This window comes from Rattus rattus, chromosome 6 (genome assembly GCF_011064425.1).
Source record: "Rattus rattus isolate New Zealand chromosome 6, Rrattus_CSIRO_v1, whole genome shotgun sequence".
Classification (NCBI taxonomy): domain Eukaryota; kingdom Metazoa; phylum Chordata; class Mammalia; order Rodentia; family Muridae; genus Rattus; species Rattus rattus.
In genome coordinates, this window is record NC_046159.1 from 149,639,090 (window position 1) to 149,666,264 (window position 27,175).

Genomic DNA, 27,175 nt, shown 5'->3' on the forward strand with positions numbered 1-27,175 from the left:
TAAAAAGGAAGAAGGCTTTGGGAGTCCATCCTTCCACTCTGGACCTCATGTCTTCTCTAGACTTTCATCCTCCAGCCCAAGATCCACCTGCTATCCCATTGTAAGCAAAACCTTGTTGCCATCAGCCAGAAAAGCGTCCCTGCTTACTGAAGTGCAAGAATCCTTAGCTGAATCCTCTGAGGCTCTCCCAGAGCCTGTTTTCCACCCCCAGTCACTACAGGTGTCTAGCACCAATGCCTTTCCACCTTATGTTGCAGGGACTACTTTCTAGGATGTCTAGTAGGTCTGAGGTTGTTCTGTTATGTCCTGGAATGAAATGACACCTTCCCAAAATGAATGGGATCTGCCTATGCAGCCCCCTACACACCATCCATTTGTGATGACAGTCATTAATAAGAACAGGTATTACTTGGGGGGATCTCTCCAGGGAACTGCACTTTGCCCTCTGAAATAGTAGATCTTAGTCAGGTCTTAGGTCTTAACCACTAGCGTTACTGTTTCCCCACACTGCTCTGTTTTGTTAACATGACAGGAAGTAGAATCGCTGGGGAAAAGGAACCTCAGATGAGGAATTACCTGCATCAGATTGGTGTGTGGCTATGTCTGCTGTGGGGGCGGGAGGGGGGTTCATGATTGATGATTGATTGGAAGGACTCATTCCACTGTGAGCAGTGCCACCTCTGGGCAGGTAGTCCTGGGTTGTGTAAACCAAGCTGAGCAGACCGGGTGTAGCACTTCTCCATGCTCTCTGTTCAGTTCCTGCTTCCAGGTTCCTACCTTAGCTTCCCTCCAAGGTGAAGCTGTAACTCAGAAGGGAAGTTAACCATTTCCTCCCCAGGTTGCTTTGTGGTCATGGCATTTATCCTAGCAATGGAGAAGTAGCCGAATACCCACCTCGTGCTCTCTCATGGGGATGCTAAACTCTACACCCCAAGGGTTTAACAGTGCTAAAGACCTAAGAGTTGGCACACACTCCAGAAACCAGCATCCTGACAACCACCATGCTTTTCTGAAAGCAAAACAAATGGTATGGAATCTTAAATATTCCCTTTTCCTGCTTGAACCACAGGGATTTTTTTTTTGCCATGTACATTTCTAAACAATGAGACCCTAGTCTTAGAATCTCTCATTTATTCTACAGATGACTTAATTTTTCTGAGTAGTTAGCAATTTCATATGTCATTGGCCTCTTTGGTAATTCATTTTTTAGCTTCATTTTCCATCTCTTAATTTTCGTTTGTGAAGAAGACAGTGTGCACATTAATGCAGGAGAAAGAAATATTCTTTCTTTCACTTTGCACAACCTCTTACACTCAAGCAGCTTGCTTCGTTCGCTTCCAGCCATTCTCACTGTGTCTCTTCTTTCAAATATGAGCACAGATGTCTCCGTGTAGCAATATATCCAGTCATAACTTTTCGTCGGGTCAGAGAGATTCTCCTCGTAAATTTTACAGCTGTACAGACGGCACCGCGTGCACACAGCATGTTTATTCAGCCAGACACCCGGTTGGGTCTGCGGATTGTGTCCGTGGATTGCTATAAAATAACAAAGCAATAAATAACCTTCTGCATTTGCTTCTTTTTTTATGGTTGAAGGGAAAACTTCAGAGAAACATCTTAGAGGAGAACTTCCAGACTCAGGCTGTCCGGTCATACTCGGCTTTGCTCTCTTCTCTCAGAAGAGGTTAGGTGATTTGGTGGATGCCACAGTGACTGAGTGGCCATTTCCCCACAGATTTTTCCAGAGTGTACTATTAAGCTTTTGGATGTTCAGTCTGACATACACAGAATCTTGTTCCAGTATGATAGTTATTTGCATGTCTCTCATGATAAAGATGAGGATATCAAACATGTTGTAGGATCAGTCCTGTACACTTTAATAAACTTGTTCTGTTCCTGGCTCTGAAAATATATATTAGACCCTGGCTCATCACTCCGTCCCCAAGGAACCCTATAGACACTCTAAAAGGGACCCTGCCTACGAGATGCCAGGAAGGAATGTTACATATTAGAAGCCAACAAGAATCTAAACAGACCAGCCTTTTTGCCTGTCAACATTAGCCAGTCCTCTATGTCAGTCACTACTCTCCACATCAGTCACATTTAGTTCTGTCTGTTTAATGAGTTTTTGCAAGACCCTAAATGTACAGGGTTCAGGAAGCTTCCTGGAAGAGCAAACTCGTAGTGGTTCTTGGGGGCTGATTGTCCCAAGAGTGCATGAAGGCCTCTCTCACCTCTGTATCTCTGCCTGTGTATTACCTGCAATAGCCTTAATACAACAGGCTCTTAACCAACTGAGCTATCCCTCGCTAGCTCTGTAATTCTCTTCATAATAAACAAATGTCTTTTCCCTGAGTTCCTTGAGTCTCCTTAGTCAATTTTCAAGTATGTGGAGAGGGCTTTCAAATTCGAGTTTGCACATATTGGTCAAAAGAAGGAGTAATATTATCAGGAGTTTGTAACTGATACCTGAGGCAGGAGGCAGGCTGTGTGGGCTGAACCCTCAAGCTGTGTGGCTAGACATTAGCTGTAGGGGATAGCATTAGATTACAGGCTAACCAGTCAGCGAACACTGCTGCAGAATTCTTTGTTTTCCCAGTGGGTTTAAAACGGAGTTGGGACACCCACATATCTGGTGTGGGAATTGGTCAATGGCAGACGTGTAGAGTAGGAAGAATTTGGTTTGTGATTTTTCTCCCAGGTTAACATGTATTTCTTCTGGTGTTTTTTTTTTTTTTTAATTTTTATCTGGTCAATTTTTTTTTCAAGTTTGGGTCATGATAAGAAATACCCAGGTTTTAAAGAAAGGTATCCCTATATAATAATGTGACTGAAAATCCATCCACTTAAGCTTTCTTCTTACTGGAGCTAATTTTCATAATTTTTCTAGGAAATTATTAACCATTTCACTCACATTTTGAATTTTGTTAACATAAATTTCTGAAACTTACTGGTCAATTGCTGCCAGTGTCCATATATTATTATTTAGGTCGCTCCTTTTCGTTGTGGGTTCACCGTGGGTGACGTGCTTCTTTGTGAGCTTCAGATGCTTTGCTTGGGTCGTTTTGATGGTATTTAAAACGAGAACCAGCATTTTTATTAGTATGACCTTTTCTATTTCCCACAATGTAAATTTCTGCGTGAGAGAACATTTCCCCACTCTCTCTCCAGTGCACGATATACATATTTAACTTACAGGGGTACCGTTGCTGTACATTTTATAGCTCCTAAAATTTTTGACCTGTAATATATATTTCCCAGGAAGAACATTATGGTCGAAGCATATACATGCAATGTGGTGTACTTATATCTACCCAGTGAGCAAATGCTTTCTTTCACATTTACTGTGAGAGCACAAAACACCCATGCTACATATTTATAGTCAAGAGGCAGAAGAAACCTCAGAAAATGCTTTTTCTAAAAAATGACTAGTCAATAGATATTTTAAAGGTTTGTTTATTTTTATTTTATGTATATAAATGTTTTTGCCTTATGTATGTCTATTTGGATTGATGGGTGTGTGTGTGTGTGTGTGTGTGTGTGTGTGTGTGTGTGTGTGTGTGTGTACTGTTCAGATAGCTGGCGCCCACAAAGGGGACCAGCTCCGTTGAACAGGAATTAAGGATGCTTGTGTGCCACTCTGTGGGTACTGAGAGCTGAACCACATCCTCTGGAAGAGCAACAAGTGCTCTTTACCACTGAGTCATATCTCTGTCTCCGATGATATATATTTATAGCCTTTAAAATTAGAAATTTACTTTCAGTATCCCCACTTTTCCTATCCATATGCTATACATTTTCCTCTGTCCACATATTTCATTGTAACTGTTACATTTACTATTTCCATGCTCATCGCTTGTAGTAAATCCGTAACTTCACCTTGCCTTTTCCCTTTGATGCAGCATTTGTTTATTTAACTTTTAATTAGGAATTAAATTGTGGTTTTAAATTTGATTGTGGTTTTGATATGAATATCTGGTTCCTATGCTGTTACTGAAAGACAGTTCTGATAACATCATTTCTGCTTTGTGGCATTAAAATCTTATTGGAATATAATTTGAAGGAAAATTTAAAGAATGTTCCAATGTCTGCTTGAGAAGAATATGTATAGAGCATAACACATGGGTAGGTGTGGGGGAGGGGAGATAAGGAGGAAGACACTCAGAGCCCCGGGAACCTGCCATGTCTCTTACAAAAATTAGTTGGTTTCTTTTCTATATATAATTTTGCCAACTTGATCTGTCTCTGACTGAGAGAAAATAGCTTGTTATTAGTGCACCTCTCATCGAAACCGCAGCGGGTCCTGTTTTACAAGTCAGTCGCCTGTGTTCTTGGCTGTACAGATGTCGATAGCTTGACATGAAATGAGACCCTCTTGTTATGACACAGGGCCCTTTCCCGTTTAACATTTATAATTTGTTTATTCGACCTGTTTGGGGTTTTTGTTTATTTGTTTCTGTTTGTCTTAAAGATCTTTGCCCAACCCTCCACTTTACCATTTTTGTAGCATGGAGTTACAGTTTCTTATGAGTAAATTAGAAACTTCTAACAAGAAAGGTAAGTTGCTTCTACTCCCATTAGCAATTCTTATCCAAGTCTAGTGCATTTTATGACTATTGATCATGTGTTACACTGATTATTATAACTTGTTTCATCTTTTTCTTCTCTTTATTGGTGTTCTTTTATAGGGTTTTATTCAATCCATTGTTAACTTTTTTTGATATGCTAAGCTTCCCACCTGTTGTTAAAACATGAATCAGTGAGGTTCTTGGCCAGTCTACATTTTTTTAAAACTTTTTATTTATTCATTATGAATTTTACATCATGTATTGTAATCCCACTCATCTCCCTCTTCCCTTGTACCCACCTCCATCCTTGCAACCTTCCAACAGAGGGAAAAAACCTTGTGAAAGCTGTGGTGTGTCACAGTGCACTCCACAGTATACTCTTGTTGACTTCTTTGCATGACTATGTTTACAGCAATGACTTGTTGGTCTGGTATGAGGCCTTGGGTATCTGCTACTCTATCAATACTGGAACCTTATTGGGACTCCTCTTGGATACCCTCTTATTACCCTGTGTCATGGAGAGCCTGTAGTTTTGAATCTACAGGGCCGGCCCCTTTATGTACTCCAGCAGTTCATTAATGGGATAGATGTTGGGGTGGGCCAATTCAAAGCCCTAATTCTGGGCCTGAGAGGTATCTGAGCTGGTCAGCCTGCCAGCTCTTCTACTCTCAGGCTCACTCCAAATCCTCACTTTCTGGGCCAGATCTACCTTGCTGCCCAGGCAAGGAACAGGACCAGCTCTCCCAAGTATTACAGCCAGTGAGGTCCTGGGAGTCAGCTCTTCTGACTGCCATCAATGTCATAGACAAAGACACTGCCCAGCAGACAAGAGGCAAGGCTGTCTCTCTCACATTCATGACTTCAGGGCATGTACACCAGTGCCCTGGCCATCAGGGTCAGCACTACTATGCTGCCTACGTGAGGTGAAGGGCCTGTTCTCCCAATTCCTGCAGCAAGTGAGGGGCAAATCCAGCTCTCCTGCTCTCTCTCATGAGCTGGGTCTCCTACCTGCCTCAGATGGTGGAAGGATCAGGAGGAGAAATATATCTCTCCCATTTCCATGTCAACATATGGGAGGACCACATCTCCCATGCTTATATCCTCAGAGGCATCTCATCCACAACTCCTGCAGTGTGCATGGCCCACTCTCTAAAGTTCCACAGCTGGCTAGCAGCAGGGTCATCTCTCCTCATGCCCCCAGGACCAGCTCTCTGATAATGTCCACATGAGGAATGAGGCCAGTTCTGCACAGCCCTGAGATATCAACATGTCCCCAGACAGCAGCCCAGACCAGGGGTGTCTGCTTGGCCTTCGGTGTAGTAAGAGACACCTGCTGTTGTAGAGCCATGGACCCAGACACAGCCCCCATAGCACAGGGCAGGACCCCACCATGGTCCCAGGTTTCATCACAGGTTACTCACGTCAGGCTGTTCCTCACTACCCTCAAGTCTCCAATTCTGCTTCTCTTCATTGTGCCCATATCCTTCTGTTTCTCTTTCTCTTCAATTTCTCAACTACTTACTTGCTCCTCTTAGTGGTTTCCGGGCTCTCTGGGTGTCTGAGATCATCTCAGGAGTGCCATGCCCACCTTGTGCACTGTGGTGTTGGACAGGAGTTATTTTGGGCATGGTCTGTCCCCCATCCCCCACCCCAGGCCTGTGTGACAACCGACTGGTTTCTCAAACTTTCTTTGTAATTGTATTAGCTCTGTATTGTCTAAATATATAGCATTTGTATATTAATCTTTCTGCCATTGTTCCTACAGGCATTGTAAGGTTAGATCTAGAATTAAATGCATTGTGTGTTTGCAAAACATGACCCTCCCCCTTTATCACTAATTGAGAAAATGCCTTACAGCTGGCTCTCATGGAGGCATTTCCTCGAGGGAGACTCATTTCTCTGTGATAACTTCAGCTTGTGTCAAGTTGGCACATAAAACCAGCCAGTACACCCCTCTAACACCAAGAAGCTTTGGTGGATGGGAGCATTTGTGCTCCTACTTAAGCGTAACTTGTACCACTCACAATATTTTAGTTCTCCTAACTATGTTGCCATGTAGATTAGGAATAGCTGCCTTACTCTTTTTAGCTACTTGGTAATTCAAACTAGATATCAGCCTTCACAGTTCAGGAACCCAGAGTGTTTCAGTAAGCCATTTTAAGTGAATTATTACGACAAATAGAGACAAAGGTGAATTAACATAGACTTTAAAAAAGGCAAAAAGAAAGTAAAATCATGTATTTCAAATCTTGAGCTTGTAGCTACTTACTTAAACCTTTCTTTGTAGCAAAAACCATTCCCGATGCTTTAAGAACAAAAGACAGATACCACCTAGTTTGCTTGCTCTTTGACTTTCTAATGAAGCTTGCAAACTTAAGCCAGAAATGGCCATGTGTAAATCTCTACCAGACAGAATTATTTCTGTACTACACTTTCCTGCTGCCACTTACTGCCACTATCTCAAGGAGGCCTGTCATAGGAACTAGCACCACAGAATTGCACAACTGCATCTGATAGCTTTTTCTTTGCCAGCTAGAAAAGAGTAAGTACCCAAAATATTACAATATACATAATTACTAATATCTGAATACCCACCAAGGGAATCATGCACGTTTCAGTTCAAATTTGGTAAAACATGCCAAAAACAAGTGTGCAGTCAAAAGTCATGTAACAGCATGGTTTATTCTGGTAGGAGAGCTCCTAAGAAATGTCTACATTCATCATGCCCATCACAGAGGGTACTGACAATAAAAAAAAAAATGAACATCCCACAACTCCATGATGTAACCCCGTGAGACCACCATTACCCAACCATCACTAAGCAAAGCAATGCCACTCAGAACTTTCTATCTGTACCAACAACAAGCCCAATGGTTGGGTAGGGTCAGTATTTTTAACATTCATTAGTAAGTATACTGTAGTAATTAAATTCTCATATTAAATCTATATGATAACATGAAATAAATATTATCACTATAAATCATGGTCCAGGTAGTTCTTGCTTATTGGCTTTAAGATAGTTCATGTCCTATGTCAGAGCTCCTGAGGATGACTCCCAGGCTGAGTTTACATAGTAGCGCCCACAGTGGTGCTCATATCAGGGTACATGGCAAACCGAACAGAACAGAAAGGAACGGTATTTTCTATTTTTGCTGTTACGATGCATAGTTTCCAGTAGATTGTTTGTTTTCGAGGTTGAGCAGAATAAAGCTCTAAAAGTAACTTTGTGTGCAGTTTCTGTGTTGGGAAATGAGCATGTGATTGGCTTATCATTGGTGTATAGATTCTATTACAGAAAGCAAACTGGGTGCTGTGGATTTGAACTCAGATCATAATATTTAAGCAGAAAGTACTCTTACCCATGGAGACATCACACCAACAGAGGTCTTATTTCTTAAACAAAAAAAATTCAGTTGATGCCTATCAGGGGAGAGGACACAGCCTCCGGCAGGCCGTCCATGGGACAGTGAATGGCTCCACATTCATGCTGGCAGCGTTAGTTGGACTCATCATTTGAAAGTGATGAAATGGAACACTTGTGGTTGGGAGTGGAAAGAGAGGGGGTAGAGAGGAAGGAGGAAGTGATTCGTTTTATCAAAACAAATTTTCAAACAATTTATTAAAATGCACTTTTGAAATTCACAGTGAGAATTTCTAAAACTTCTATTACTTATACATAAGTTTCCCAGGAAAAAGTCATTTGCATTTTCTAATTTGTGTACTCAAAAAAATGTAAAATATTGAAGGCAGAGTCTTTAGTGCCTCTGTATTATATTGTTCAATTCAAAGGGCCTCAATTTCTTCTTTCTAAAATACAATTTAACAAGAGCTTCAACTTGAAAAGCCATAGTAAGAACAAGAAAAAAATCAATTAAAACAATACAGGACTGATGGCCCCACATTTGGATTCCTATTCTAGTCTCCAATATCTGCCTTCTGGGCTTTGGAGGGGACATTAGGGTGCCCACCAGAGTGGACCTCCACACACTCATACATGAACTACCATAGCCCACCCACATGAAATCTGCCTGCCAGGGAAGGCTCAGACGTTACTCTAGCCTTACACTCCTGCTTTTGAGCCTGTCTTCTACAAGGCAGCAAAATTAGCACAAGGATGTTGTATTCAGTATTTTTCTAGTAAAGAAGAGGAGAGAACAACAGAATTTTTAAGGGTGGTATTGCAAAATTAATTCACATTCTTATAATTATCTGTTTTTTAAAAAGACAATATACAAAAGGACCATAAATTTAAACACCCCACACCCTTATTTTATGTACAAATTAAATGTTAGCTTTGGACCTGTGGGCTTACCAAGCACGTATGGGGGCCTAGATTTAGCCCAAGTACTCGGGAAAACGTGATGCTATCCAAATACATCGCATGACTTAGGCATTTGCTAGCGTACTGCTAAGTACATGTCATCCAATCAGCAGTGAGAATCAAGGGAAAACCTTTCTTCCAGTGTTTTCCTTTGGTCATTACTTTGGATTTCCAAAAATTATGCAAAATTAAAAAGACACATTTGATGTGAAAACAGAAAGAAACCTAGGGAGAGAAGTGGATCGGGGGTTAGGGAGAAGGGCAAGAAAAATTAACTGCGACAAAGTTTCCTTAGAAATGCCAAAATGATGGCTAATGAAAATTTTTGAAAGTTACGCTGAAATTACTGTATAGTTTCTGTTCACATCCCCCATTAATACCTTTAGGAGTACAATCACCGAAATGATAAAATAACAGCCAGACAGACTATTAAATAATCTAAAAGCCTCACTTGAATGTTGTTAGTCATCCTTCTTCTGGTCCAAGATCCAATCCATATTACAAAATTCACTTATTAACCATGTCCTCATGGTCTTCCTCTGTGTGTCCACTCTCTGTGCTGTCCCGCCACAATGTATCTTTCTTTAGATGGCCCGCCCACTTGAGCAATACTGGCCAATTGCTTTGTGGAGTATCTGACTATTTGCTATTACCACATGCTCTCTCTTATGAGCAAAAGGAAGTTATTGCGTTTGGCAAAATGTACAGCAGTAACACTGTGTCCTCCTTAGTGTATAATATCAAAATGTTGACTATAAATAGATTCAGACCAAATAATTCTAATCTATTTGGAACAACATCCACAGGATGAATAACTTCTTAAGGGCCATGCGATGCAGACTTAGAAAGACACCACAGTGGCAATAGCTGTACTTAATACACAAAACCCCCAGGAGTCAGGCAGGTGGTGGCCAAACGCAGACCCAACACAAGATGAGCCAGGAGAGCTAGCCAGTCAGACATGAGCAGAAAAGATGGTATGCTGTTAGAAAGGAGTTGAGTCAAAGAAACGCAGAGACATTAGAATGCAGCCCAAAAGAACGTGGTGAGAGAGAAATGGGATCTTTTCTAAGAAAGCCTGGAGTACGTTCTCATCTTCCACAGCTCCACAGTATGTGCCTCTCATTTCCATAGAGTAGGCCACCCTTCGGTTGTCCATAAATACTTCTTTCATAATTCTAAAGCTGTTTATTTCATATTCTAGCGTACACGTTTCTATTTTCCGTAATTAGGATGGACCGAACACATTTTTAAGAATGGAAAGAACAAGTGAGAGAGAGAAAGAGAGAGAGATAGAAGGAGGGAGGGAAAAAGAAAGAGAACATGAAGTTGGATTATAGGGAGCTAGGAAAAATATGGGTGGAATCTGGGGAATGAGAAATATGATCAAAACATATTGTATGAAAAAAATTAAATAAAATATTAATTGATAAAAAATAAGTATTGGTGATGTGAAAAAATCTCCAAATATAATAAAATACAATTTAAAGTTTAAAAAAAAAAGTGCCTAGCAGGACCCATGCAGGAATGGATGACCACTTAATCTTCCAATTCTTTTACTGTTCCAAAATATGGATGACTACCTACAGATTGACTTAGAGTTAACCGCGGAATTTGGCAGGGTCGAAGCATCTTATCACCAAGCTTGCATCGTGATTCTGTGTCCTGAAGAAAATCTCAATTAAAAACTGTTCTTAATTCTGCATTAACCTTGCTGATCTCGGGTGCTTACTTTTCTGTTCTGTGCTATTTTATCAATGTGACCTTAATCATCTCCAGGCTTGTCAGGAGCTGTTGACTATATTGTTCTAAATGGTTCAGGGCCCAGGAGCTCCAAGGTGCATGCTTTCCTCATTGGGTAAATAGTACCATATTAGAAATTCCTTTTCTGATTTGTTAGCTTAATTTCGGGGACATGATTAGTTTTTTAAAGACTAATTCAACTTCAAATACCTTACTTTTCACAATGAAAAATAATTTTTAACTTTCCATAAGCTGGGAGCTGTCTGTTCTCTACTCTGTAATCTTAATTATTGCTTCTTTTTATATGTGAATATTGTGATTGTTCATTAGCATCCTATCCAAAATCATCCTTTGCTCGCACAAAAGCATAATCTGTCCAAGGCTTATCATGTTGCCTGTCAAAAAACATAGGATTTCTACTGTGCTGTTCTGTAGTAGGAAGACAAGAGTTGTGAATCCTTTACTCTGTATTTTCAAAAGCTAGAAGACTCTGAACATTTTTACCATAATAAATAATAAATATTTGGAGACATAAATATGCTTAATCTAAACATTATACAAACTGCACATGTATTAAAACATCTTGCTTGATGCTCCACTAAAATATGTATAATTTTGTGTTTTTACATATCAGTAATGTAAATGTAAAACTTTTCTTTGCATACCAAAAATCTCCTTTAGGAGAATGCAAACAAATCTATGTGCATGTGCATTGACATATTTGTACATATACACACATATATGCAAACATTCAAACATTTGTATACACATTCACTGGTCTTTTTAAACATTGGTTGTGGAGTTTTTATATCTATCCTACCCATTTTTACAATAAATATGTTTTGGAAATACTTTTTATCATTTTCTTATAACACATCTGTCACCTCTAGTGATATTTAGGATAAAGGCAGGGATGTGCCTCTGTAATGGAGAATTGATTATGCTATTGCGTTCTACCCCAAAGTGTGAACTAGCCACTAGCAGCTGATTTTAAAGTGTAAGTATTTATAACAGAATTTTACTTTATCATGAATTCTTAAATCGTTTTCTTTGGAATATCAAGCAAACAAACCAATCAATATCTTAGGTAGAAGAGAATAGATTCCTCCTAAATTCTGAAGAAATTCAAGATGGCAAGTGAGAATATATATAGTAAATTGTCCCCAAGACCTTTTTCCTTGTAAATCTGACAGAGATAATTAAGGACACCTACTACTTCTACAGACAGCACTTCTGACTAGCAGCTTGTCTGGAAAGAGCCTAAGCTAAGAAGTCAGTGAAGGGATGGTCTATGAGGTGAAGGATAACCTAAAATTTGATCATGAAAAGCATGTACATGCTGTTACATGCCTTTCATGGTAGTAAACTTGTTAAAAATGTGGATTCATGCATTGAATCACATAAGTAACACATGTCCTGTCCATGATTCCAGTTCTACTCTCTACATATTCTCTACTTTAATTGCTGGTGAAAGGCACTAAGTAGGTATTTTCAAGTAAAGGTTTTTTAATAGACAATGTCTTCATTAGCTTTGGGTATCTGATGAAAGTCATCTGCAGAGTTATTTCTCTCTCTTCCCTTTTCTTGTGGATCATACTGACTATAGACTCCTCGTGTGTTGAGCTTAAAAGAGCTTCTCCAACTCAGCTTGAAATGTCACAAAACAGAAGAGAGTAACGGCATTGTGTCAGCTCTCAAAACCTATATATCCATAGAAGTTGGGGCAAGGAAATGTGAATCTATAATTAATGGTACAATCATCTTTCATATGTTTGCAATGAGACTATAAGTTGGTGCTCCTATAAATGGGAAGGTGGCAGGCTAACATTTATCAAAAAACAAACAAACAAGCAAGAAAGGGCTGACCAGTTGACTGGGTAAGTGATCTGGGCACTCTTCTCTGGTAAAGACTATTTCTCCTGCTTTCAACGTTCCTTGGTTTACTGTATCTCACTGTCTAGGGTGGTGAGAATCCCACCCCTCCCATGTCAGCATGTGTATTAATGTCACTCTTGGGCAAGTCTTGTTTAGGTAGTCATGTCACTGAAACTCCATGAGTGTAGCTTCCCTGATACTTCTTCTAGAAGATTCATTATTGCAGCAGACTCTCTAGTCCTCTGGATCTTACAATCTTTCTATCCCTTCCCCATTTTCTGTACTGCTCTCTCTGCCTTAGGTACAGGACTTGCACACATAACATTATAGGGACTAAGTAGTTTGTTTTCTGTGTAACAATGCTATAAAAATAAGGGTCAGAGCCAATGGATTTGAGAGAGCAAGACAGGTGTATCTGAGAGGGATCGGAGGGGATGTTAATACTCATTTTCAAAAATAAAATATACGCAAAAGAGCGCATATCCTTTAATCCAAAATTGAATAGAAAAATGATAAAAGGTTTGGTGTGTGTTGTGTCCTGCACAGATGTACGTAATAAAAGTCTGCCTCAGTCAACAGAAGACTGTGAACTGATACAGACCCAAGCCACGTCCACACTACTGTTTTGTGATATTGAAAGTGATACCATGCAATCATGTTCATACCATTGATATTTTGTCAAGTAAAAAAAAATCAAGCCATATAATATGCACTCTAATTAAAAATTAGCCTGTAAACGTAGAATACAATTTGAAATGTATTAACAGTGGTTGTTTTTATATGGTGAGATTGTAGGTAATTCTAATTTTTTCCCAAGAAGCTAGCTTTGTCCATAGCAATATATGTTACTGCAATAATAATAACACTATTAAGTGTCTCTTAATATATCACACAGGCAATCGAACACATTAGTTAGCTTTTGAGTTACAGAGAGAGAATTAATGTTTGGCAAGGAGAATGAACTGCTCTTTGTATTCATCAGACTTTCTTAGGAAACCTCAGTTCCGTGTATGTAGAAAGCAGCATTAGAGGTAAATCCTTTGTTTTCAAACAGCGTGCTTTAGCCTGTGGTAAGATTTATAACTTTATTGATATTCTCAGTGTGAATGTACTAATGTTAAGCTTAGAGAATTAGAAACATTCTCGGGAAAGTACATTGAAATTTTCAGATTATTTTTTTTTTAATGATACCTGGGGAGCATCATCCTGGCAGCATCCAATTCCGACCCGTGTGGCAGGAACAGCATGGTGCTCGCCATCTCGATTGTAGGGTATCAACTGAGAATGTATCACCGTCTCGATAGTGGGGTATCAGTTGAGGATGTACAGCATTCTTTGTTTTGGTCACCACAAACGGTTTGCTACCCTCAGAAATATATTTTCAAAATATGGTCTTTATCCCAAAATGCTCCTTTCACAGCACAAACAAATAAGCGAGCACCATGCACTCTCAGTAAAGTGGTTTGCCTTCTGTATCGCACTAAATGGTGATAGCATGATGAGATGCCAGCCTACCGCTTGGCAGGAACAAAACACCAGACCCAGCAGGAAACCTGCAGCGAAGAGAGCTCTGGTTCTAACTGCCAGTCTTCAAGCCAATGCTTCTTATAGCTCCCACAATGGGTCTGAAACTTAGGCAAATGCTGACGGCTTTACTCATTCTATTCTGCTTGAAAGACCGTTTATTTAATCTATGAACAATTAAATTATATTACTTTTTATTAGAAAAATTGTGCTTTCTGTTCTTTATTTACTGAAAGAAATAACTTTTTATTTTTCAGAGCTTCCATATGGCTGGGAAAAAATCGATGATCCTATATATGGCACTTACTATGTCGAGTAAGTCTCTAAGCGCGATATTAACTTGTTACTAATACGTTGTGAAATTGTGTTAGCAGTGTATGTACCGAGCATGTGTGGCTAATGGCCCCTTTAATTCCCTTTCATCTGATTCTGAAATGTCCACGAAAGGATCTACCGGCATGGCTTGTGTTTCTCGATTCTGCAGCTGGCTGATGTGTTGTTCCTTCTCTCGGACTCATGATTCTGAAACAGTAATTGGAAAGTGTGTTCCACCCGGTCCTCTGAATGAATGATAATTAAAGACACTTAAGTAAACGCCTTTTCATTCTGAAATCAAAATGTTGGGAGCTGGATGCTTGTTCGAAAAAAAGATGTGCTATTATACCAGATCTGAATTCAATTAACTGAAGCAGCCACACCTTCCTATTGAAGTATAAAATAAAAGTTTGATGCTTTCTCCTTTGTAGAAGAACACAATATAGCTTCCGTGTTCTTTTGTGTTGCCCATTGGCTGCTGCACTACATTGACATACCTGATCACAGTACAGGCTATCTGGATCTATACATTATCTAATTCAGACTAAAGATCTACTAATGATTAATTTGCCACACATATTTTTTCCTTATGGAAAAACGGTATTCATAATTTTCAAGAATTATGTGATTTACTGTCTGGAACACTCACTCTCCTCTGGTAGAGAATGTCTACCTTTTATCTACCATGTGGTGCTCCTAAAATTATTAGAGTCAATTATTAGTTGACTTCATTTCTACTTAAATACTACCCAAGAAATGCAGGGGTTGACAGCCAAAGACTCTCACACTGCCTACCAAACCTGAGCTCCTTTTCTCCTCAACAGAAGCACAGTGGTCAAGGGTTATAGATTAATGGTTCTTTCTCTAGCTTTCTGTGCTTGTGTATTCAAGCAGGTCCTGGCCTCTGTTAGGTATCCAGCCTATCTTTTTGAGGCAGAGGTTCAGGCGAACTGGACCTGTGAACCTCACTGCCCCGAGCCTCTCCTGCTTGAGCTCTTGTCTCGATTACTTTGACACCCATCACCCCTATGCTCATCTTGAAGCCCCAAGTTTGACTCCACAGTTCATCCCTTCCACAGTTACAGTCAAGGTGAATTCAGCTCACTCACCACGAGCAGTCTCCTAACACCGTGCTTACTCTCTAATGTTTGGACCCTCAATAGATACAGAAAGGAAGGCAACTCCACAGTATCATGCCTGATTCCAAAGAAGAGGGAAGGCTGAAAGGGAGAGGGTGAATATCATGTGTAAATATTTACAAGGACAATGGGTCCTATTAAACTGATAATCAACAAAAACACATGATTTAATAGTAATGAACTTTATCCTTAATTAATCGAAAAGTAAGTTTGCTAGGTCCCAGCTTGGATACTTGTTCATATTGGTTTGCCACACTCAAAATCAAACCTGCCTGGGAAGGTGCTCTACCACTCAGCCCCGTACCCAACGCTCCTAAATTGCCTCAATCTACTTGACCAGATTGCAGTATGCCTCAACATGTAGCATCTGAAGTCTAGAGTGCTTCCACAGGACTGAGATGTGTGACACGCCATAGCTCTTTTTAGTACATTACCCTCTGGAATCAATGAACAAAACCTTCCCCTCTGTCCCAGTGTTAGGAAACCCATGAGGATCCAGGTAGGGAATATTTGGGAATCCACACCAGCCTGATCTTTTCCAGTGCACAGGCAACCACTGCCATCAGCTACATGTGGGAGGAACTCTGCGCCCAAGTGTTAGTCACAAAAGCAAGGAAGTGTGCCAGCTCCAGTGTGCAAGTTCCCGTTTGCTGATCCCTGCCCTCTTCTAATTCCTCGGATTATCTCTTCATATCTGTCCTCATGTCCTTTGAAACTAATTTCCAATGTTCAATCACGTTTGTCTAATTGGGTCAGAAAATGGTGGATCAAAGTAGCTTAATGTCCCTCTAGTTGATCAAGTTCTGCTATTTGCCATGGCCTTGCGATTGCAGGACTCCAGATAGTGACCTTTATTAGTAACAAGATGTGTGACTATGTCAGGCCAAGCAGAAAATTGAAACAAATAAGCATATAATCTAAACATACAGAGAGCATTGAGTAGAACATTATCCAACTATTTCTCAGAAAAATACTTTCTGAAAACTCGCCAGCATATTTTAAATACCTAAAGTTAGTGTGTATGTATGTATGTATGTATGTATGTATGTATGTATTTATGCATGTATGTTTGTAATATGTGTGTATGTGCATGTACTCATGCTACCTAAAGTAAGAAATATCTTCCATCACAATAAAGAGAGTTTGTGATATGTTTTCATTGGAATATCTATTTACATGATTTTTTAAAAGATTTTATTTATTTTATGTATATGAATACACTGTAGCTGTCTTCAGACACACCAGAAGAGGGCATCGGATCCCTGTTACAGATGATTGTGAGCCACCATGTGGTTGCTAGGAATTGAACTCAGGTCCTCTGGAAGAGCAGTCAGTGCTCTTAACCACTGAGCCATCTCTCCAGCCCTATTTACATGATTTTAAAAAACTATATCATTTCTATTATTCTGCCTTTGACACCAGTGTATATTGGCTCTGAAAGTAGGCCCTGCTTATGAAACTTATCAATTAGATACACAAGTAGAGGCCATTCATGCAGTATAATTGTTTGGAGTTGGGGGGAGTCTACTAATTTCTTGTATTATTTTATAAAGTAATACATTTCTAGTCTAAATTAAATTATCAAGTTTTCTAGTGTAGATTTAAAAAAAATACAAGCTATCATTCTGAGACTCCGCCCAGTGGTAGAGTGCTTGCCTGGCATATTCAAAGTTCTAGGTTCAGTTACACCATCACAAGCATGCATGAGTACACATGCACATACATGTAAGCACAAACACACTCTCATATTAACATATCATTCATAATTACAGTGATGACATTAATGTAGAATCTTAAGGAATCCTATTTAAAATCGTTAAGATTCAGTTAATCTTGTTTTCAAATGGGGAGCCCTGAAGACACACATACAAGTAACATTAGACAGACTGGGGACAGAGCATATGGAAGGGATTGGGGGGAAGAAAGAGAAGACAGAAATGCAATTAAATTATAAGCTCAAAAATAAAATTGAGAAAAACAAGGTTATCTTTATAGATCTTTGTCAATATATGCCCAAGAAAACATTGGCTCCCTAATGCTGTTAATGGCAGTAGTAGCAGTGAGCAGTGGATTTTTTGTAGACGTCTCACTTTTGGTGATTAGTCATACATCCATTTATGCAATCACAAGACTGGTTACGAAATAATGAAAAGCATCCGCCTTGTCCAGTTGTTTAAGAAACAACATACAACCTGCATTCTTCATTCCTAGACACAGACGGATGGCCACCATAGTCGCCAGCCACCATAGTCCTCAGCCACCAAGGCAGCATAGGAGCTGCAGAGCAGGCTCCGCCCTCAGTCAAGATCTACAAGTTGAGACCAGTGCTGTGCTTCAGACCCAGTTGTCTTCCACACATTTCCTGCCAGTAGCAAGGCAAATAACAATTCTAGCAACCAATGGCAAAGGCGGTTTGCACAGCTAGGCTGCCGCAAAGCCTTGACTTTGAAGGTTTTGAGTGCTGTAACTTACCCAGTATGTTATAATGTTCGTGCCATGTAAATTAATTTTAAATATCATGGGTGGGATATATCCAAGAGTCCAGAGGAAGAAGTCCTCCTCCTTAACATCATTCCATCAAAATAGTTACTACCAGTTCCATGCACAGAGTGTGCCATAGACTGGGTTGCTCAAAATCCTCCACCACATTGACCTTCAGTTTACAGGTGGGGAAACACATGCTAAAAAGGCCGGCTAATTCCCAAGGGACCATATACTGACCACAGGCCATTTGGCTCTAGAGCACAGATTCCAAATCTTGCTAATATAACTCCCGTAAATTTCACACATACAACACATAATGTTCCAGACAAGCCTTTCAGCCTCAACACTAGGAACAGTGAGGACGCTTTTGAGAGCAGGATGACCTCCCTCTAGATCTAAAGCAATTCCACAGCAAGATGCTCAAGGGTGGGAGGCCACACCACCTACCCAGCCCCTTCAAATGAGCTCTTAATACAAGCACTAATGATCCATCGGGTCCTTGCCTGCTTCGGTGAAGAGGGCTTCTGAGCAGGAAACAAGACCCAAAACAAAACGTAAAGCCCCGCTGTTGTGGGGTCTAATCCCAGAACTTGGGGACACTCATTTGCAACATATAGGACTGTATTTTAAGGACAGTGGGCCCTACTTGATATCTCTCATGTCATCTGCACGTCAGGCAGCTAGACTGAGCTCGAATCTAAATGCCAGCCAGAAGAAGTAAGGCCAGTTTCCCTGATAGACACGGAATCCATGCTAGCACTGCACTTAGCAATGTATTAAGAAGTCCTGGAGCTGCTAACTAGACATGTAACTGTCATCGGTCATAAAGAACGGGAAAAAATTTAATGCAGAAAGTGCAAACTGTAGCACTGAGCAGCTGTGACTTTTGTACAGACATGGATTTCTCTCCCCCTTTGTGAAATTATGTCTGCTGGCTACATTCCGGCTTTAATGGCAGTTACACAATTTGCTTAAGTAGCTTATCCAGGAGACACAGTTTCCTGGGATGGCTTTTCTGCAAGCTGCCTCCTCTGGCACAGGAAGAGAAGCCAGCCATAGAACGGCATTTAAAATCATAGCGGGGACTGACAGATGTGATTCTCATGCAAGGCTTTAAAAGTTCCTCACGTGATGTCACACACCTGCTACTATGAACCATTTACTCGTGTGCGGTTCCCGAGGGTGCTGCCTGCTATCAACGTCACGTTGAGCGTTAAGGGACAATCGTCCACTGCCTGGCTAGCAGTGAGCTTTGCCCTGGTGTATGACGTCAGAAAGTAGCTGAAGAGACTTGGATCCAAAAAAAAAAAAAAAATCACAGTGCATGGTTGCCGTTCTCCTCAGTCATTTTCTAAATTTTCCAAGGCAGGGGGAAGGCTCTTAGCTTTAAAGTTTTTCTTTAAAGCACAGGTGTAAAACATGCACAGTTAAAAATGAGGAGAGTGCCTAAAATCTTGCTTTCTCCTGGGTGAGGCCCAAAGGTACTGTTTCAGTTCTGCTCTCTTCTTAAACACCCAGAATATGTTTGGTGATTTTTAATACCTGTTCAATAAGCAAGCGTTTTCTCCGCCTTGTACATTAATGTGAGTGGAGATGCTAAACAGAAGGCAGGACAACGAAAGGGTCCAGTATGTTGGGTGAATTCTGTGTTTTTCGAACAGTTTGGGGGCCTCTCCATTATGTCTTCTTAGCCACATGGATGTGCTGCACAGCGGCTTGGCATGCAAGTCCTGCAGCTTCCTGGGTCGTGGGTAGGTAGATTGTAGCAGATTGGGGAAAGGATGAAGAGAAACACAGAGAAAGCGCAGCAGGAGGGCAAGTGTTTACTGTGCATAGAGTATGGACTCCATTTCCTCAAAGCAGAGAAACTCACGAGGATGAAATACTCGGACACAGCTAGGCATTTTCACTCCACTGTTAGTATGTAGCACAAGTCTGCCATAGTTATTCAATGATGTGATTTTTATCTTCTGTTTACTAAGAAGATAACGTGTGTGGTGTGTGGGGGAGTGTATGTGTGCGTGCGTGTGTGCGCGTGCACGCATGTGCACGTGCGTGCATGTGTTCTTTTTTTTGGTAATACCTGGCTTTCCAGTAACTTCCTGATCACAATATACCCCACAAAGTGAACAGTTTTAATGAAAATTTTGATTTTCAAATACATATAACTTATTGTCATGGCCAGAAATGCACCACACTGAGTAACAACAGCACTGTTGATAATGCTACAGGCCAGGTGTTTCTGAGGAAGGACTGCAAGAGGGTGGTGTGTCTGGGGCTACTGAAGAGATAGAGGTTCCAGGGACATATGTATACAAGGAGATTGTAGTGCCTGGGTGCCTAGCATTTATGTCATCTGAAGTCGCTGGGAATTCGTGATAGTAACTCTAGAAATAACCGCGATAAGGCACAGCTTAGCATTCAGCATGCTTTCACATTAATAATCCAGATGCCAATCATCACATTCTCGAAGGGAAAATCAAACCTCTGAGTTCTCCAAGGGCGTACGGCCAGTAAGGCTGAGCTATGCCAGAATCAGCAAAATGGGCCCCAATGAAACAGCCGTTCGAGATGCTGTTCAGGTCTTATACTTTGCAAAGTATTTATTAAATGACCCTGAAGCTAAACACTTTGGGGGTGAGACAAAAGGTACCAGACTAGAAATGGTGACGTATACTTTATATTGGCAGATGCGTGAAAGTTAAAGTGTCTGTATCCAGGAGTACACACGTTCTATATAATCAGCTGCTTCCCCCCTACACGATGACTTTCTCCTCTTGCTCTCCCTGATTGAGCCATGTGGATGTCAGTTTTGTGTGTCAGTTCGCCCCACCTGAGGAAGACAAGGATTCACGCTTTCTAAGAGAGCTGAGTCTGTAATAACTTAGTGAGGTAAACACATGATATTTTTTGGCAGATAACTTCCATAATTTTTTTAAAGATTTATTCATTTATTATATATAAGTACACTGTCGCTGTCTTCAGACACACCAGAAGAGGACATCGGATCTCCTTACAGATGGTTGTGAGCCACCATGTGGTTGCTGGGAATTGAACTCAGGACCTCTGGAAGAGCAGTCGGTGCTCTTAACCGCTGAGCCATCTCTCCAGCCCCAACTTCCATAATTTTAATAGATAACAAGACAATAGCAAGAGATAAGAAGATACTGCCACTCTAGCGTCAGGTCTTCTTTGGGAATTTTATACATACAATGATTTCCATTATTTCCCACTACTCTCCCCACCCCTCAACTCCTCCCGTGTCCTTGCACTCCGTCTCAAGTTCATGATGTCTTCTCTTTCAGTTATTATTGTTACATATATGTACATAGAATATATAATATCTAATATAGTACAATCTAACATTGTATTGTGTGCACGAGTTTACCGCTCACCACGTAGGATTAGATAGCCCATCAAGGAGTTCATCCCCGGAGAGAACCGATTTCCCCTTTTAGAGGACATTAGCAGCTATAGCTCTTTATCCAGCCCTGGGACCTTGTGAAAACGGCCCCGTCAAGGCTGGCATGTCAACTGCTGACAGCGTCACGTAGGTCTTGTTTAAGCCGCCATGTTGTTGGATTGCACGGTTGCAGCTTCGCTCTCAAATCTAGAAGACCGTACCTGTCAGCAGTTAGAGTACTTCTGACCTGTCTTCCCTGATTTCCCCTGAGCCTCAAGTTTAAAAAGTGTGTCAAGTTAGATCATCTGGGGTTGAGCACCATACTGTCACTCATCAAAGATAAATATGCGTAGACAAATTGTCTTTAAGCATTTTTAACGAATTTAAATGAAACCCTTATTGGGGTGTTTTTAAAGAAGATAGATACAGGCAAATATCCTAATAGCGACACAGTGACCCTGGGTGGCAACGGGGCGGGGAAACTCACGGCAGAGGCAGCTGTATTGAGTACGCAGACCCCGAGTCCTCATCAGACCAGGGGAAAAAGGGCAGAAATACCACAGGTAGAGGCAGTACGTGCTGTTGTGTTCAGGATGCCTCCTGCTAATCTATTTTGTCCATAAGACCATGAAGAACATGGCAGTGTCCTTGCAAAGGAAGATGGGGAGGATGTCAAGACCCAGGAGCTATTGTTCATGGGAGTCACAGACAACTTTCCTAGCTGGATGTGAGATGTGTGGGAAGTGGTATTTCTACAGAAAGAGGGCTTAAAGGCCTATGGGTAGTGCCCTCCCTAAGGAGGGATCCATATTCCCGATAGCTGAGTACTGAAGTGACACAGAGCCTTTCTTTCTTTGGCTCATTCTGTTGGCCTCTTGCTAATGCCATGTAATAAGTCGTTCATTGTCCAATTATTTGCGAAACAACTCTTCTACCTTACGAACACAATTTCTCTGCAGAGTAGGTGAGCTTTCTGCATTCCGTGCAGGATCTAGAGATGATCTCTTGCTAACAGTCTGTCATGAAAGACTTCAGAGTCTCTTCTCAGCCTAAGAAACAGTTCTAAAGTTAACACACGAAGTAAAAATTGCACAGAGTCAAAATTATCCTGAAGTTACCCAGGGCGGTGCAGTGTTAGAGATTTGCATACTAAAAGAACACCATTGTGTTAGCAACGAATACTTTCAGGAGTTGAAGCAGTTTTCAGGCGGTTGGTTCTTTGGTTTTTTTTCATAGCTAGGGAAGAGAGGGATATTTAACTTAGAGGGATATCAATATTATCAGAGGTCTGCCACAATCTGGACAAAACGAGGCATCGGGAATTGGCGCCATGTCTAAGATTCTATAATTGAATAAAACATGTGATGTCCATCCAGCAAAGCAAACTATAAATCGCCCTAGTCCACATGAAAACTGTAATTCACCTCGTTGTGAGTTGAGAGAATTCTTTTCAGAATCCTTTCTTTGTGTCATGGAGCGTGATGTCGTAATAGTTCACATCCTATGTATGCACGATTTCTGATAAACAGGTTGGCACAGAGTTTCACGTAAGCTCCCTGACGCTGGCCTGTTAAATGAATGCTTTAGATTGGTTAATGGCTAAGGTCTCTTAAAGCTCAAGGACCATGCACTGCACCTTGTGCTAGCATGGATAAACCTGGCCATTTTCCTTTATTAAGCCTCATCAGTCTCTCATTATAGCTGCACATCAAAGCATACTTAAAATTTTTAAGTATTTCCATTCAAGTTCTGCTTCTGTTTGGCTAGATGGCAACATATGTCACCATTATTTTGTATTAATAATTACAATGGTAATGAGTGTTATGGAATGAACACTTCCTTGGTGAACTGTTACAATAAACTATGGAGAAAACGCAGAAATGCACTTGACACACAGAGTCCTGAGACTGGTACTAAGTTGTCATTGAAAATGAAGAAGGATAAAAGATACATCTCTAGACAAAATCATGATAAGAATATGTTTAATGTTTATTTTCTACATGTATAAATGCTTTGCATGCATGCATATTTATATACAGATTCATTCAAAACCCAGGAATTATACAAGAAGGAGACAGATCCCCTAGAATTGGGATTACAGACCCTTGTGAGGAGCTGGATGGATGCTGAGAACCCAATTCCTCTTTAAGAGGACCAAGTGTTAAGTCTCCAGACCCAAGAGCAGTATTCTTATACATTATCAGAGCTGACTGCATTAAAGGGAGGGATGCCTTTCTGTTTTTAAGAATAAAAGCAACATCGTTAAGCACAACTTTTTACTACAGTTAACAGATACCTTCATCCTTAACTAGCTGAAAGACAGACTGAGCTCTTAGTGTAATAAAAGGGGGGAATCCTCCTATTTTCTTTATCAAATTTTATGTTTAATTCCAATGTAAAGAAAATGAATCTGTAACTCTCAAGAACACCAGTGTGCTTTGGGGGCTGAGGCAACATATCATACAGGGAGAGAAACACCATTTGTTAGGATATGCATGTAGGTTAGTGATTTTAACCTAAGTTTAATCTAGAAGAAACTCACCAGCCTGCCTTATAGTCCCAACAACTCAGAAGGCTGAGGCTGACGGATGTAAGTTTGAAGGCATCTCTGGGCATCAGAGTGAGTTTAAGGCCAGCGAGGAAAATTTAGTGAGACACTGTCTCATACATAGTAAAAAGAAGGAGGAGAGGACTGGGGCTCTATCTCAGTGGTAAGAAATTTACCTAAACTCTGTGAAGTCCTGCCTTTATTTTCCACTACCACAAAAAGAAAAAAGAAAACCACTCGTCATTGTTATTTTCAAACACTCGTTCACACCTGTTGAGCCAATGATGATAACGTAAAATACCTTAGTCCAGCTATCCATTAACCAGTCATTTACAGAGGTTACCAAAGTTCCCTGCGTCTTTCCACCTCACTTTTACAGTGACCATATTTTGAGACTGGTAAGATAATAGGAGAGACTGACCGACTGCCTTGTTTTCTGTAGTATTACCAGGAATTTCGTTTGATACATTGACCTCATATGTAATCTCCAAGAAGGTCCCCTCGCTTAACATTAGTTGACCTTGAGAAATAACTCAACAGATAATGGCGGTGGTAGTGGTGGTGGTGGTGCTGGTGCTGGTGCTGGTGCTGGTGCTGGTGGTGATTGCTCAGATTTATAGGCTGATGTAACCTTCAGATTTTTTAGTTTGTGATCCCCCTGCTTTTGCCCTCAAAGTACCAGAATTACAAGCATATGTCACTGTGCCCTGCTAGCAATTACCTTTATGAAGCATTTGGCATGCATTAGGTCTGCTACAAAACCCATTTAACCATCATCATAATACCTTATGTCAGATGCTATTATTTCTACTTTACAGAGAAACTGAAATGTAAAGACACCAAGCCATCAAGGTAGCTGTTGAGAGAAGTGCAGTCTGAGGCAGGGCTTAAGAAACTTTACTGTCCACATTTCATTCTCCACTCCCAGACCCTAAGTAACCCAAATAGTAAATGAGCTAAAACTCACAGTGCTTTGTCTTTAAACACGTCCATGTAGTTTATTTTCTAATTTGCCCCTCAAAATGCCCCTGTGATTTGAGGTGGATGTATGTATGCAGGTGAGACAGTTTGAGTCGGGGAGCACGAGGGACCTTCTCAAAAGGACAAGTGCTTCCTGCACACGTTTGTGAAGCATTCCCTTTAAATGAAGCTTGAGCCCTCATTCTGGTTTGCTCTCAGGAATGATAAAATGGAGGGCTGAAGGGGAAAGGGCTGTCCTACTGTCACCTGCAGCCATGTATAAATAAAGGCCTTCCCACCAAGCCTGACAACATGAACTTGATCCTTAGATCATTACACTCCGGCAGACTGTCCTCTGAGCTCCATATGTATGTTGTGGCATCAGTGCCCCACCCCCACGAAGCAAACAAACAAATGTAAGAAAAAGTGAAAGAACTTTAAAAGTGAGAAATTGACAGCTCTACCTCCTAAGAGGCTTGGGAAGTACAGCAGAGACATCCAGGAGATAGAGAATGCCGGCGCCAAGCGTCTCTTTTTTCTCTGTCACTCCACACTGCTCAGGGTCTGCTAGTGAGTGCAGCAAATGTGGAGTGAGAAGTCCACCTTTTAAATGAGGTCGCCGCGAGAGTGGAAGTGGGGCAGGTCTCCCAAGCCCTCAGACACCACCTTACTGAGTGACATTTCCACTGCTTTCTGTACTAAAAGTGAGAAGGACCTATCGCCGACAGCTCAAGAGCGCACTTCAAGATGTTTGAGATGAGCGTTAACGAGTTTGTATTTTTATGAGCATCCTCATTTTTCTCCACAAGTACCTTTGGTCTTGTTCATCAGTCATAACTCAAAGTCACAGTCCATATTCAAATCATAGGATCAGTAAGGACAAAGAGTTGGTGCTCTTAGCATTCTGTCTAAGCTCCACCCCCAGTTACCTGGCAACAGCCAGGTATACCTGACACCGTAAAAGGGGCTGCTTGCCCCCCTTCTCTCTCTCTTGCTCTCGTTCTCTTTTGCTCTTACCCTCTTTCCCCTTTGTCCCTTCTCTCCCCATTTCCCTCCCCTCTTCTCTCCAGGTGCTCATGGCCAGCCTCTACTCCTCCTCCTCTCCCTCCCCCTCTTCCCCCCTCTCTCTCTGCCCTACTATCCTCTTACCTCCCCTCCCCATGCCCTGAATAAACTCTACTCTATACTATATCGTCATGTGCTGAGGCATCCATTCCCCCGACCCCCATAGAACATAATCCCCTCTCTCCTTATCCTTTTATAAATACAACATTGGTGCCAAAACCCAGGATCGAACCAGGGACACGGGACATATCTTCTCTTTATCTTTTTATAAACACATCATATGGTGCTAACAGGTGCCACACTAATAACCTTGACAAAAACTAAAAGACAACCTTTGAAGAGAAAGTTCTGGTTTGATCTACTGGCTTATTTTGTTGCCATTTTACTTCTGATTTTTCAATGCATAAAACATTCACACACGCCCAAATTTCCACTGTGGCACAGTCGCTCACTGTTTCTGTATAAATAACTCCTGAGTTCTCAAGGTATTATTTAATATATCAAAATAATAATCTGTGATTTCACACTCGTGTTTTCAGAATATCTGCAGATAATTTAGAGTGTAATTGAAATTTCCAGTTTCATATTGAAAATGGAAATGACACTCACCTTGCAGAAGCATTAGCAGATATATTCTGCATGCATGACTATGAGAAATTTGCTTGAAATGTAAATATACAGTTGTTTCGGAACCATGTAAATCAACGTTCTTGAATTTTGGCACTGCACAGAGCTGGGCTAATTTCCTGTATCAACTGGGAGATACGATAAAAAAAAAGTTTACCCATTTTGAGCAAGAGGTGAGCTTTTGAGCCCAGTGAGCCAAGTATCTGGCATGAGAACTAGACCAGATAAATATTAACCCCTTTCTTCCTCTCTTTATTTTCTCAATTCAACCATTTGAGACATCTATGAACCAAGTTTAAATCTGAACAGGAACAAAGTAGCTTGAAAAGTGGGGGTACCCTTCTGAACCCATCTAATCTTTCTAAGAGCTTCGGGAGGGAGATCCCAAGAGCAGCCCAGTGCAGGGGCACACATCTGTAGTTTGAAAAAGAATAAGCACGGTATTAGGGAGCACATTCCCCACCACTCTTAGAGGAAACCGTCCTCAGTCCACAATGCTTTGAAATCCCTGGTAATGTACTAGGAGTGTTAATTATGTAAACTCTGCAATGACACCCAGCATTCAGCAATCTGTTAAAAACACCAGTTGTCCAACCGCCACCA

General features: G+C 40.9%; 1 protein-coding gene across 1 annotated transcript in view; it reads left to right on the forward strand.

The window, feature by feature from the left end:
- Magi2 (membrane associated guanylate kinase, WW and PDZ domain containing 2) overlaps window positions 1-27,175 on the forward strand; it is a 1,438,642-nt gene that overhangs the window by 1,070,495 nt on the left and 340,972 nt on the right. Inside the window, 1 exon segment of the mRNA XM_032907059.1 lies at window positions 14,289-14,346. Within this exon segment, the coding sequence (XP_032762950.1) occupies window positions 14,289-14,346 (58 nt within the window).